This window comes from Pecten maximus, chromosome 3, assembly GCF_902652985.1.
Source record: "Pecten maximus chromosome 3, xPecMax1.1, whole genome shotgun sequence".
Classification (NCBI taxonomy): Eukaryota; Metazoa; Mollusca; class Bivalvia; order Pectinida; family Pectinidae; genus Pecten; species Pecten maximus.
The window spans coordinates 13,434,817-13,448,815 of record NC_047017.1 but is presented as its reverse complement, the minus strand read 5'-3'; the positions used below and the strand labels follow the sequence as shown (position 1 = coordinate 13,448,815).

Below are 13,999 nucleotides of genomic sequence, written 5' to 3'. Positions count from 1 at the left end.
ATTAAGAATTGAGAAGTTTCGTGAAAGCGGGGCCAGATGTGCACAAAATTTATACCGGTATTTTCGCAACAAAATGACAGAAAGCAAATTTAAACAACCAGCCAACTCTAAAGAGAACCATCACTATAATAGAAACAGTTTTCCTATAAATTTGTCCCTGACCTTTCAGCAGACACTTTCGCCTGCATTATTTACCTTTAAAATAAGCTAGATTCAAGAACAACAAAAGTGTTTATTATTAGTAGAAAATACTAGATCTCTCAAATTAAAACAAACATACTTTAAACACATATCTTCATAAATACAAGGAATGAAATTGAATGTAAAGCTAAACATTAACTTCAAATTTCTTTGACGTTAAAGAATTCATATTCTAATTTGTGCAGAAATATTCATATTGTTAGATGTGAAATCAAAAAAAAAAAATTGCAAAACAGTTACAATTCTGACATATTATGACATGTAAGAGATGTTAGAAAATACAAAATACACAGATTCAACACTAGACAACAACCACTTATAGCAAGACATTGTCCTAACCCTGACATGAAGCTACTTACCAGCGAGTGACTGCTGAGAACCATACTGAAATTTCCCACTTGGCCTGAAAACATTGAATTGTTAATTATAATGTTGCATTCCATAGTCTTTAAATTACAATCTACCAACAGAAAATGTTATGATAGCAACACAATTTTATGACCAGTTCCCAGTTTTAGACAGCCTATAATGAACTCTAATGTGAAAGATTTCTCCTGTTATATCAACAGCTCTAACTGCATTACAACTATATATATAGTCATCCCACAAAATATCTAACCAAGGTAATTTGGAATGGTTCAGTTTTGGTACAGTAGTACAACCATTTATCAGCCATTTTCTGGCATTTTTCCTCAAATTAAAACTGGCATTTTTTCCTCAGATATCAGAACTACCTTTTACTATTGCTGATTGAACTTACTTGAAGCAGTTTTCCTCATAAATGCTCCTCCAGATCCTGTGGGGACTAACTCCCTTATAGCCAGTGTAACGCTCAGGATTCAACAGGAGGTCGACGTGATCCATGTCAGCAGATTTATCATCTACAATAGGAGTCACATATACAGGTAAATACACAAGGTCATAGTATACAGTTCAACCTGTCCTCAATGTCAAAATTTATACACAGGGTCATAGTATACAGTTCAACCTGTCCTCAATGTCAACATTTATACACAGGGTCATAGTATACAGTTCAACCTGTCCTCAATGTCAACATTTATACACAGGGTCATAGTATACAGTTCAACCTGTCCTCAATGTCAACATTTACAGACAAGGTCATAGTATACAGTTCAACCTGTCCACAATGTTAACATTTATACACAGGGTCATAGTATACAGTTCAACCTGTCCTCAATGTCAACATTTATAGACAAGGTCATAGTATACAGTTCAACCTGTCCACAATGGCAACTTTTAACCAAGGAGTCATAACATGTAGTTATATCAGTCCATTAAGACCAAATTCAGTTGTTAGATATTTTTTGTCCTTAGTACCTTAAGTACTTTAATGAATTTCATCAAGGATCAAGGATGGAGTCAGACAGTTCAATATTTTGGATAGATACCTGCATAGGTATACTTCATATAAACCATGTTGTAAACAACAGGCCTTGAAAGTAATTATTGGACTATATGTATACATGTACTTCATTATGATAAATTTTCTTTACAGATGCAAGATTCTATACTTGTGAAGATAAATATCAGTATGTATGAATCAATATTGTTGGTACGTACCATCCAATTCACAAAATGTTTGTAGTTTATCGTCATGTTTGGTCCAGTTTTGGAAAGCAGCTTTGCTCTCAGCACTGAAAAACACATATTAAACATTTTTAATTCAATTTCAAAATGCAACTTGAGAAAAAAATAGAATACTGACAGGTCAGCAAGGGCCTGTTGTATGGCCATATATCCCCCCATAATCACCGAGAAGGCCATATCGCTGAAATTGACATTTGGAGAAAAATATACTTTATACACATCTACCTCCATATATTTGCTGGGCTGACAGAAATAGTAACACCAGTATCACAAACCCTTTGTTGTTTCTTCATGACATGACAAAATGGTCATCGGTAAAGATTTAAAATGTTTCCTTAACTTTTGAGCAATTGCCTTGACCTATGACCTTTAATTTAGACATTGTCTTTTGATAAAATGACCTTGACTTTTGACCTAGTGACCTTGACCTTTGGTCAGTTGACTCCTTGTTTACCTCTAAACTACATGGCTTCATTATAATGTCATAACAAAATATTCATCAGTGATAAGATACAAAATAATGACCTTGATCTTTAACCTGGATATTTTACCTCATATCAGGTACATATTGGTCAATACTATATCAACTGAGAACAAAATTTGTGGACAGACAGACAGAGTGATAACTTTGGGGCACCCGTAATTTCAAACATTTTTTAGTTTTTACAATAAGCCTAGAAGGCCAACACATAAACTTTTCCTCAATGTATGGGGCAAACTTAATACAGGACAATGAAACAGCACTTGTCAGTAATTTCACTGCATGGGCTTATTACCAGGCATAGACTTATTGCTGAATAAATACATGTATTAAGTAAATATAATAATAATATAGAAATATAATTTGCTCCAACCGTACACCTGTACAATGATGGATGACTCCTTAAATCCCTATATCAGACGTTTCTCAGGATTATGAAACTCTTTAAACTTTGAGAAGTGATAAAATGCGAGTCTAACAGAGGCTGTTGTAGCCATTTTAAGTTTAAATCTGCTTGAAGTGGAAAAAGGACGTAGGTCTAGGTGAACTAAAAGGAACCAGAAAGTTTGTACCTGATGGTTGAATCCAAGGCCCCTAACTCTCGTTCCTCATCACATGTGTTTTCATTTTGGGCTTCTGCAGCATACTGTAAACAGAAGAATTTTAACTATCTAATGTAAAATTTATCATGTCTCAACATACATAATGTACCAGGTACAAATATCATCTTTAATTGTTTCTCGTCATGTGTCATTATAATTAGGTTCTATCATTAGTGCCATCTGTAAGAACCAAAACTTCCTGACTGTACTGGATATTCTGCTTGAAAATCATACTGTTCCCGGTTCCGGAGACTGTTCTTGCTGTTCCTTATGTTGTTCCGGAGACTGTTCTGGCCGTTTCGTAGGTTTTTTTCTTCCTGGCTTGGTCCTTTGGCATTTATGCACATATTTGTCAAATTTCTTATTCCATCTTCATTTCCTTCAAGTGGAATATTGAAACTGACCCGTATAATGTGCATATAGCCTATCGGAATTGGACATCACTCGGTGTATAATGTTACTGTGTAAAAATTCCTGTTGTCCAAAATCAATAAAACTCCTCAAACACCGAAACATGGAACAGAAGAGGAGACACACAGAACTCTACTATGCAAAAATTGTTTTTTAAAGAAAGAAGTACTTTATTAGCTCTCTTCCATATGACATAAAATCTATTCATTTTTCATATCAACATACAGTATGTTAAGTCAATAAGTGTGTTGTAATGTCATGGCGTTACCATGGGTATTTATACTCTCTGCCCTCTGCCGTCGGATTTTTTCTTCTTGTTGTGTTCTTTTAAATAAACACGATCCATGTAATATTTACAAGGATGGTGTTTTTACAGTCTCCTTAATATTCAAAAACTAAAAATCACTCTAAAAATCTCACAGAATAAATGTTGAAGATGGAACTACATTTTGTTTGTGTTGTTGATGTGATGGTTGCTAATGAAGGCTGTGCCAAGAACTGACGTTTTCCGCTAAAAATAGCTGTTCTATCTCCGACATCACTACGAGGTAAAAACATGAAAAACAAACTTTCTTTTTTAATTATTGGGTGCTTTAACAGATAAAAGAGAAAATAATCATGATGTGAATTCCTGTACGTGTATAAGGAATGAAATTGGTTTTTCAACATTCATGAGGTCATAACAACATTGGCTTTCTGGACATATCTACCATGAATCGCATTATTAATATGTCCAGAAAACAATGCTGTTATGACCTCATGGATGTTGAAAAAAAAAATCATTCCATGAATAACAAAGAAATCTGGGAAAGTCTGGATATGAACTCACTTCATATGCCATTTCATGTAAGTTTATTTCTGATTCCTTAGACAATCTATTTCTTCCAGTCACTGCTACTTTAATGTTCTGTACTTGTACATTCCTTAGAACATCAGTTTGTTGATTGATTTTCAGCTTCATCAGCAATTATTTGTTTGTAAATCTTGTAAGGAGCCTGTTCTGAAACATTTCAAGTTCTGCTGCAGTTTTTGTATTACAGAAGACTTTGTCAGGAAAAAACAGTTTTGTTTGATTCAAGCTGCTTCCATGCATAATCCTTATCAACAACATCTCATCACCAATATAATGAATTACGGCAATTCAATATGCTCAGTAATGTCAATGGGAAAATACACTTCTTCCTGAATTTTTTTTTACTTGTGGTCCTCTGCTTTTGCATAAAAATATGCTTTAAAGAAAAATGGACCCTTCCAGGATAACAGATTTGAACTTGCATTATTCCATCAATGTCCATCAACTTTCCAATTATCCTTTTCTAACGGATCTCCTGGTTTAAAAACATACATATCACCATCTTTGTGGTGAAATGGGATTGACAATGTTTTGTTACCATTTTGAAATATAGTGCTAATACTTTATTTGGCAATTATAATGTAACCTGCTTTTCCTTTATATCTCCTGCATCATTAATCATTTCTTGCACCATCACTGATAAAGTATACAAACAATTGATTTTTATTATGACATCACTGTTGACCTTCAACAGTTCCGTAACCTTGACTATGATGGTAGTTCTGCATTTGATTCTGTTCCATCGTTCACTCATTTCGTCGTTTAGTGTAGTAGTAATCTTACCTATTAACATACACATACAAATTCACTGTTACATACTGTAACATACGGTAGCTATATTGTTCAATTGGTTGTGCATAAGCTAAGGCTGTAATCCGGCTTTGGATATTCATTCAAATTATCCAGACAGATGTTACAAAAACCTCCTTATTGTCAATAAAATTAGTGTTTTGTACTTTTTATTGTACACCATCTGTTTCCTTCACTACTACATATGTAGGAATAAGCTGGCTGCTGGTACACATTAGTTCACATTCCAGAAAGCTTTGGGAAATTATGCAGCAATCATTGAAGGAAGTTTGGGATTTTGACCTGTATTCTTCCTGAAAATTTCATTGAAATTCTCAAAATATGTTATATCATATAGGAAAATATAGTGAACATTCTCCAAACTCTGAAATTCTCCCGTAACATTAATGCTCTTGATTTTTACCTTATGTCGTCAACATCTGCAGATCAAGGCAACATTTTGTTCACTATCCATAGATACATTGTAGTAAAGGATTTAGAGAGATGAAGAATACTTAGTACAATGTGATAGGGGATATACCGTATATGACCTAATAAAGGCGCAGGGCGCAGGGTAATTGACAGTGGGGGTGCCCTTATTAAGATTCGTTATTCTGAAGTTTAATGAAACAGACTATACCTTATAGCAGAATACCCAAGGCTGTGGAAATGGTAAAATATGTATTCATTATCACAAACTAAGCTTAAACATCACTTGAATATTCCGTTAAACTTGTAAACCAAGCTAGCTGTTCTTTATAACAGAGAATGTGTATTCCACCATTTATGTTTAAATGGAACTCTTGTGTGTTCTATTTAGAGACACGGGTGATTTCCAAGATCATTTCAGACATAGTTTTCTTCGACCTGATAATTTAATTACACCGTCTTTTAGTTGCCATCATTTCACATGTGTCAAAGATTTTTTTCTTGGGGGGAAAAAGGTAGGGGCGCCCTTATTAGGTCAAATACGGTATGTTGTCAGTTTACTAAATACTCAACTTTCATGTCAGGTAATTTGTTGAATTATATAAATTAATATGGCTGTTGGAGAAAAGTACATGTGTATCTAATGTGTAATGAAATTCAAAACTTACCTTACTGCCCCCATTCTTTAATCCTTCTGGTACTTGATCCTATGGAAAAAACAATATTGTAATCTGGATTTCATAATAATTATGGTTAATATAAATCATAACTACTGTAATCACAGCAAATAATTATAAGCAATGGTTTACTTTTAATGCAAAACAAGGCAGTCCACCACTGAATGTGAAGTGATACAAAATGTATGCCATGAATTCACAGATGATAAATAAATCTGATGTAGGTGTGCTTTTACCATGAAATTGGATCTTCAGGTGTGATAATGAGGGGTAGCCAGGTGTGATAATGGTGGGTGGCCAGGTGTGATAATGAGGGGTGGCCAGGTGTGATAATGAGGTGTGGCCAGGTGTGATAATGAGGGGGTGATCAGGTGTGATAATGAGGGGTGGCCAGGTGTGATAATGAGGTGTGGCCAGGTGTGATAATGAGGGGTGACCAGGTGTGATAATGAGGGGTGGCCAGGTGTGATAATGAGGGATGACCAGGCGTGATAATGAGGTGTGGCCAGGTGTGATAATGAGGGGGTGATCAGGTGTGATAATGAGGGGTGGCCATGTGTGATAATGAGGGATGACCAGGTATGATAATGAGGGGTGACCAGGTGTGATAATGAGGGGTGGCCAGGTGTGATAATGAGGGGTGGCCATGTGTGATAATGAGGGATGGCCAGGTGTGATAATTAAGGATGGCCAGGTGTGATAATGAGGGGTGGCCAGGTGTGATAATGAGGGGTGGCCAGGTGTGATAATGAGGGGTGACCAGGTGTGATAATGAGGGATGGCCAGATGTGATAATGAGGGGTGACCATGTGTGATAATGAGGGGTGACCAGGTGTGATAATGAGGGGTGGCCAGGTGTGATAATGAGGGATGGCCAGGTGTGATAATGAGGGATGGCCAGGTGTGATAATGAGGGGTGACCAGGTGTGAAAATGAGGGGTGGCCAGGTGTTATAATGAGGGATGGCAAGGTGTGATAATGAGGGGTGGCCAGGTGTGATAATGAGGGATGGTCAGGTGTGATAATGAGGGGTGGCCATGTGTGATAATGAGGGGTGACCAGGTGTGATAATGAGGGGTGACCAGGTGTGATAATGAGGGGTGACCATGTGTGATAATGAGGGGTGACCAGGTGTGATAATGAGGGGTGACCAGGTGTGATAATGAGGGATGGCCAGGTGTGATAGTGAGGGATGACCATGTGTGATAATGAGGGGTGACCAGGTGTGATAATGAGGGATGGTCAGGTGTGATAATGAGGAATGACCAGGTGTGATAATGAGGGATGGCCAGGTGTGATAATGAGGGGTGACCATGTGTGATAATGAGGGGTGACCAGGTGTGATAATGAAGGGTGGCCAGGTGTGATAGTGAGGGGTGACCATGTGTGATAATGAGGGGTGACCAGGTGTGATAATGAGGGGTGGCCAGGTGTGATAATGAGGGGTGATCAGGTGTGATAATGAGGGATGGCCAGGTGTGATAATGAGGGGTGGCCAGGTGTTATAATGAGGGATGGCAAGGTGTGATAATGAGGGGTGGTCATGTTGATAATGAGGGATGGTCAGGTGAGATAATGAAGGGTGGCCATGTGTGATAATGAGGGGTGACCAGGTGTGATAATGAGGGGTGGCCAGGTGTGATAATGAGGGGTGACCATGTGTGATAATGAGGGGTGACCAGGTGTGATAATGAGGGGTGACCAGGTGTGATAATGAGGGATGGCCAGGTGTGATAATGAGGGATGGCCAGGTGTGATAATGAGGGGTGGCCAGGTGTGATAATGAGTGCTTACCTCTTCACAGGTAGACACACTGCAGTCTTTCATGGCACACCTGCTGTCATCTGTCCAGAATGGACAATGCTTCTTCAGATTGACCTTAAATTTTAAACAATACAAGTGAAATAATACACACATTACCTATAAAGAAAATGGTGTAGCAGTATTTACATATGTATGGGTGCTTATCCAATATTTTGGTCTGGTGACCTTAAGTGCTTAATACTATGATATAAGTTTAAGGAGTTGTTGTGGTTGTGGTAATATAATAATAAAAAATTGAAGTAAAACTTTTGAGAAATATCAAAACATTTTAGGCTGTTTTTGCATTTTTATTTTATAGATGATAATTTCAAATCCCTAACTAATGTCAAAATTGAATTTTAACATCTTGGGAAAGAACTGTAAACCATTTGTTGAGTGGTTGTTATTCTGACAAACTTGTGAAGTATACACGATATCCAATGATTCAATGGGAAACCATTCAATAACCTCTATCAAAAGATCAAAAGTTTGAGTAGTTTAGAGATTAGTAGCCAAATTAACCAACCCACTGTAATAAGAGACTTCCGGTCTTATTCAACATATTCAGAATCTTACAGATGAGTTTCATGACCTTTCGTAACTGTATTCAGCAAATCTGTGTAATGTGACAAACAACTTTTATTTTCTATGCCCAATATAGGCCATACCAACTTGATAAGTAGTTGTTCAGAAATTAAAATTTTAAATCAGTAGCCAGTTTTTTTTTTCAACAAATTAGGAGCGAGCGGTATAAAATATGGTAAAATACTAGATTGTTTTTACAATTACAAAAACATAATGAATTATAAACTAAAACATATTCTATGAATGCTGTAACACTATAAACAAGAGGCCCATGGGCCTTAACGGTCATCTGACAAACACTTACACTTACAGCAGGGACACACCCCTCAATCCAGCATTATTACCATAAATTATTTATCGCAGCCAGTTATGTTTTAGATCAAATTTGGTTTTTATCCATTTAGCTTGTCCAGGAAGAGCAGCATCATAAAGCAAAATTTTAGCCAAGTTCCCATTTTTGGGGCATGCCCCTCTGTCCCAATGGGTCAGACAAGACTCATTTATATCAATTAGGATTGCCTTTCCCCAATGATGTTTCATACTAAATGTAGTTGTAATCAATTAAGGCATTAAGGAGGAATTGCATTTTAAAGAAATGTTTAACCTAAGCGCTCCTTTTGCCCCATCTTTTTTTCCCCAGGGGTCAAACCTGTCTCATTAAAAAATATGATTGCCGTCACCTTATGTTTCACATCAAATTAGGTTGTAATCCACCAAAAGGTTAGGGAGGATTAGGATTTAACAGCAAATATTCACCAAAGTTCCCCTTTTGGGGCCCTGCCCCTCAGGCCCCAGGGGTCACACTAGCCTCGTTTATATAAAATATGACCACCCTTCCCAAAGGATGTTTCACACCATATTTCGTATTAATCCACCCAAGGGTTAGAGAGAAGTAGGATTTATAGCAAAAATTCACCAAAGTTCCCCTTTTGGGGCCCCGCCCCTCTGGCCCTAGGGGTCAAACCAGCCTCATTTATATAAAATATGATTGTCCTCCTCCAATGATGTTTCACACCAAATTTGGTAATAATTCACTATGGGGGTTAGGAGGAGTAGTATTTTAAAGCAAAATTTCATCAAAGTTCCCCTTTTGGGGCCCTGCCCTTCTGGCCCCAGGGGCCACACCAGCCTAATTTATACAAAATATGACCACCTTCCCCCAATGATGTTTCACACCATATCTTGTTGAAATCCACCAAAGGGTTAAGGACGAGTAGGATTTTATAGCAAAATTTCATCAAAGTTCCCCTTTTGGGGCCCCGCCCCTCTGGCCCCAGGGGCCACACCAGCCTCATTTATATAAAATATGACCACCCTCCCCCAATGATGTTTCACACAATATCTGGTTGAAATCCACCAAAGGGTTAAGGACGAGTAGGATTTTATAGCAAAATTTCATCAAAGTTCCCCTTTTGGGGCCCCGCCCCTCTGGCCCCAGGGGCCACACCAGCCTCATTTATATAAAATATGACCACCCTCCCCCAATGATGTTTCACACAATATCTGGTTGAAATCCACCAAAGGGTTAAGGACGAGTAGGATTTTATAGCAAAATTTCATCAAAGTTCCCTTTTTTGGGCCCGTCACTCTGGCCCCAGGGCTCACACCAGCCTCATTTATATAAAATATGACCACCCTCCCCCAATGATGTTTCACACCAAATTTAGTTGTAATCCACCGAAGGGTAAAGGAGGAGTAGGATTTTATAGCAAATATCCACCAAAGTTCCCTATTTAGGGCCCGCGCGGCCCCTCTGGCCCTAGGGGTCAGACCAGCCTCGTTTATATAAAATATGATTGTCCTCCTCCAACGATGTTCCACACCGAATTTTGTAATAATCTACTTTTGGGTTTTGGAGGAGTAGTATTTTAAAGCAAAATTTCATCAAAGTTGCTCTTTTGGGGCCCCGCATCTCTGGCCCCAGGGGTCACACTAGCCTCATTTATACAAAATATGACCACCCTCCCCAAATGATTTTTCACAACATATCTGGTTGAAATCTACTAAAGGGTTAAGGAGGAGTAGGATTTTATAGCAAAATTTCATCAAAGTTCCCCTTTTGGGGCCCCGTCCCTCAGGCCCCAGGGGTCACACTAGCCTCATTTATATAAAATATGACCGCCCTCCCCAAATGATGTTTCACAACATATCTGGTTGAAATCCAATAAAGGGTTAAGGAGGAGTAGGATTTTATAGCAAAATTTCATCAAAGTTCCCCATTTGGGGCCCCGCCCCTCAGGCCCTAGGGGTCACACCAGCCTCATTTATATCAAATATGATCACCCTCCCCAAATGATGTTTCACACAATATCTGGTTGAAATCCACCAAAGGGTTAAGGAGGAGTAGGATTTTATAGCAAAATTTCATCAAAGTTCCCCTTTTGGGGCCCCGCCCCTCAGGCCCCAGGGGTCACACCAACTTCATTTATATAAAATATGACTGCCCTCCCCCAATGATGTTTCACATCAAATTTAGTTGTAATCCACCCAAGGGTAAAGGAGGAGTAGGATTTTATAGCAATATTCACCTAAGTTCCCTTTTCGGCGCCCGCCCTTCTGGCCCCAGGGGTCAGACCAGCCTCATTTATATAAATATGATTGCCCTCCCCCAATGATGCTTCAAACCAAATTTGGAAGTAATCCACCCAAGCGTTAAGGAGGAGTAGCGTTTTGAAAGAAAAAGTTTACGGACGGCGCACGGCGCACGACGACGGACGAAGCACGATGACTATAGGTCATCCTGACCCTTCGGGTCAGATGACCTAATAAATGCATATCTTCAGAAAGAGATAGAACAAATTTACAACAACAGGCCCAGTGGGCCTGCATTGCTCTCCTGGATATTTCAGTAATTATCACATAATAAACTAATGTAACAGTGGACTAAAGGGCGTATCTCACTGGCCTGGAGACTAACTGGTGACCTACTGGCGACTCGAGTCTCCGCTAGTGGCGGCGTCGTCGCTGCGACGTCTCCTGGAGACTAACCGAGTCTCCGTAGAGTCGCGGGAGAATCGAACATGTTCGATTTTTTAGGAGACTTTTTTTAGTCTCCAGTAGGTCTCCAGCAAGTCTCGACGACGTCTCCGAGAAGTCCCTGCAATGTCGCCACAACTGATGGAGATTGATTTTGTCCGCGACTAGAGAGACGTTTTCGCGACGTTGCGGAGACGTCAACGCGACGTCTCCGAGACCCAATAAAGACTAATAAGACTGAGGCGACGTTGCAGCGGCATCTCCGCAACGTGTCCGCGACGCTGCTTGACGTATTTCAGAGACCACATGACACACCCCAAGCTCACAACGCCGATACTGCCGCGACTAAGGAGATGCCTCAGCGACGTTTCCGCGACATCCCGGCGACTTTTCGTGCAAATTGACCGTCAACTTCTCGGAAGTCGCCTTGATGTCGTCTTGGTGAGAGTGCACGACATTTTTTTCTCCCGAGTCGCCGCACAGGCGCGGCGACGTCTCGGCCAGTGAGATACGCACTTAAATCCTGTTATTTTCGAAAAAAGAAAAAGATTTCTAAAGATTTCTTTTTTTTTTGCTATATTCCCCTATCAATTGATCATGAGCCCCCTAGGCCTCTGTCCCACCCCACCAGGTTCATATCCTCCACTTATACAACATAAGATTTTCTTTACCCAGTAATGCTCGAGACCAAATTTCACCAAAATACATTTAGTTGTTCAAGACTAAAGTAAGGATTTAAAGGATTAACCTCAATTTCCCCTATATGACCCATGATTCCCTTCGGCCCAGGGGGAGCAACACCCTACGTTTATACAACATTAGATTTCCATTGCCCAATAATGCTCCAGACCAATTTCTTTATATTCTATTCAGGTGTTCAGGACTAGTAGCGATTTAAATGATTTACCACAAACTCCCCTATTGGGCCCCACCTCTCCTGCCCCTGGGGAGCCACACCCTCCGTTTATACAACGTTTGACCTCCTTTGCCCAATTATGCTCCAGACCAAATTTCATCAAAATCCATACAGGCATTCAGGAGAAGTAGAGATTTAAAGGAAATGTTGATGGGACTACGGATGCTGCACCATGGCATAAGCTCATAAGCCCTTCTGGGCAAGGTGAGCTAAACATCAGAAAATCTTTTTGTTTGATGTAACAGAGTGCATGATTAGTTAAATGAAAATCATTGCTTCCACTAGGATTCAAACCTGGAAACCCTGACTTACTAGTCTTATGGTCAACTGATCAAGCTAAAGAGAAGATCTCTTTAACCGAGGTTGTTGCTTGTTGAGAAAACATGATGGCCAGTTTGATCAGGTCAATTTTACAAACATGATGGCCAGTTTGACCAGGTCAATTTTACAAGTAAATTTATATACCATGATCATTTAAACAGTGCCGGTTTTCAGAATAGACAGGTTCCGGTTTATACAGGTTTTAACTTCTTTTATTCAAGAAGGAAAATGCTGGGACCAAACAACAAAGCCGAGATAGACAGGGATCCAGATTAGACAGGGGCCGGTTTTGACAACTTATACTGTATATGTATATACTAGGTATTACTTGGTAAAATTAACTTACTTGGAAGTATCTGAAGTAGTCTTTCTGTAGTAAGCTTTGGAGGACGGGAAATATCTTCTCATTGTTCAATGTATCAAGGTTTTCAACCTTACAAGTGCAGTCGTCTACTTCACCATTCAGCTTAAAAAACAGATACATTTATATATTATTATATTTATATATAGTACCAACTGACTAGGCCATTCAGAATGGCATATAAAATCAAGTAACAATTTTATATCATGGTCAAAGAAAGTAGTTATTAAATTATATAACATTAACTTATAATAACTATTATTTCATATGATTCAAAATATAAAATACAAAAAGGAATGAAAGATCATAAAAAAATAAATGATTTCATTAAGGAAAAAGAAGAGATATAAATTTTAATTTATCTGCTTTTCATTTCCAAGATTGATGAGGGCTCCAAATATACTTTCATTGCAAAAAAAAAAATGACAATTTTTTGTACAAGTTACTGTAATAGTAATACCAAAGTTTTAAAAGGGGCATATCATTTGTTCGAACGCCAGATGTGTGTTGTACATGTACAGTAATTTATAAGATTTATGAATACAAGTAGCTTACACTCATATTTACATGTATGATTGACTATACAGAAAATCTGCAAAACTCAGCCGCTCTGCATCCGAACTGGAATATTCAACCAAGCCTCCTATGCTTCATTTAAATATCACGCGACACCATCAGTTCGCCAAAATCACAGCAGTTCGACAATTACATGTAAAAACTTATTAAGTATGATATTAAAGCCACATACTCCCGAAGAAACATATATCAATGCTTACATTTTGAGCTTTTTACAGTTTTCGGATTTGATACATACCTAACAAGTTACCGTGAATCAGAAACTGAAAGAAAATGTGTATTTATGAAAGTATATGGGAAATTCCCAAAAACAATAACCGTGGCTGTCGGACCAAGTTTCTCTAAAAATTAGTCCCACAATGCTATGGTGGGTTTTACAATCCATACAAAATGGCGGAACGCCAAAATCG

The 13,999-nt window shown here is 38.7% G+C and overlaps 1 protein-coding gene across 1 annotated transcript in view; it reads right to left on the bottom strand.

The window, feature by feature from the left end:
• Positions 1–13,999, bottom strand: part of LOC117323263 (ERO1-like protein alpha) — a 51,224-nt gene that overhangs the window by 36,051 nt on the left and 1,174 nt on the right. Inside the window, exons 2-8 of the mRNA XM_033878378.1 lie at positions 12,999–13,118; positions 7,846–7,929; positions 6,043–6,081; positions 2,863–2,936; positions 1,783–1,856; positions 962–1,082; positions 561–604 (exon numbers count right to left, since the gene is read on the bottom strand). Coding sequence (XP_033734269.1) covers positions 561–604; positions 962–1,082; positions 1,783–1,856; positions 2,863–2,936; positions 6,043–6,081; positions 7,846–7,929; positions 12,999–13,118 — 556 coding nt within the window. The remainder of the gene's footprint in view (positions 1–560; positions 605–961; positions 1,083–1,782; positions 1,857–2,862; positions 2,937–6,042; positions 6,082–7,845; positions 7,930–12,998; positions 13,119–13,999) is intronic.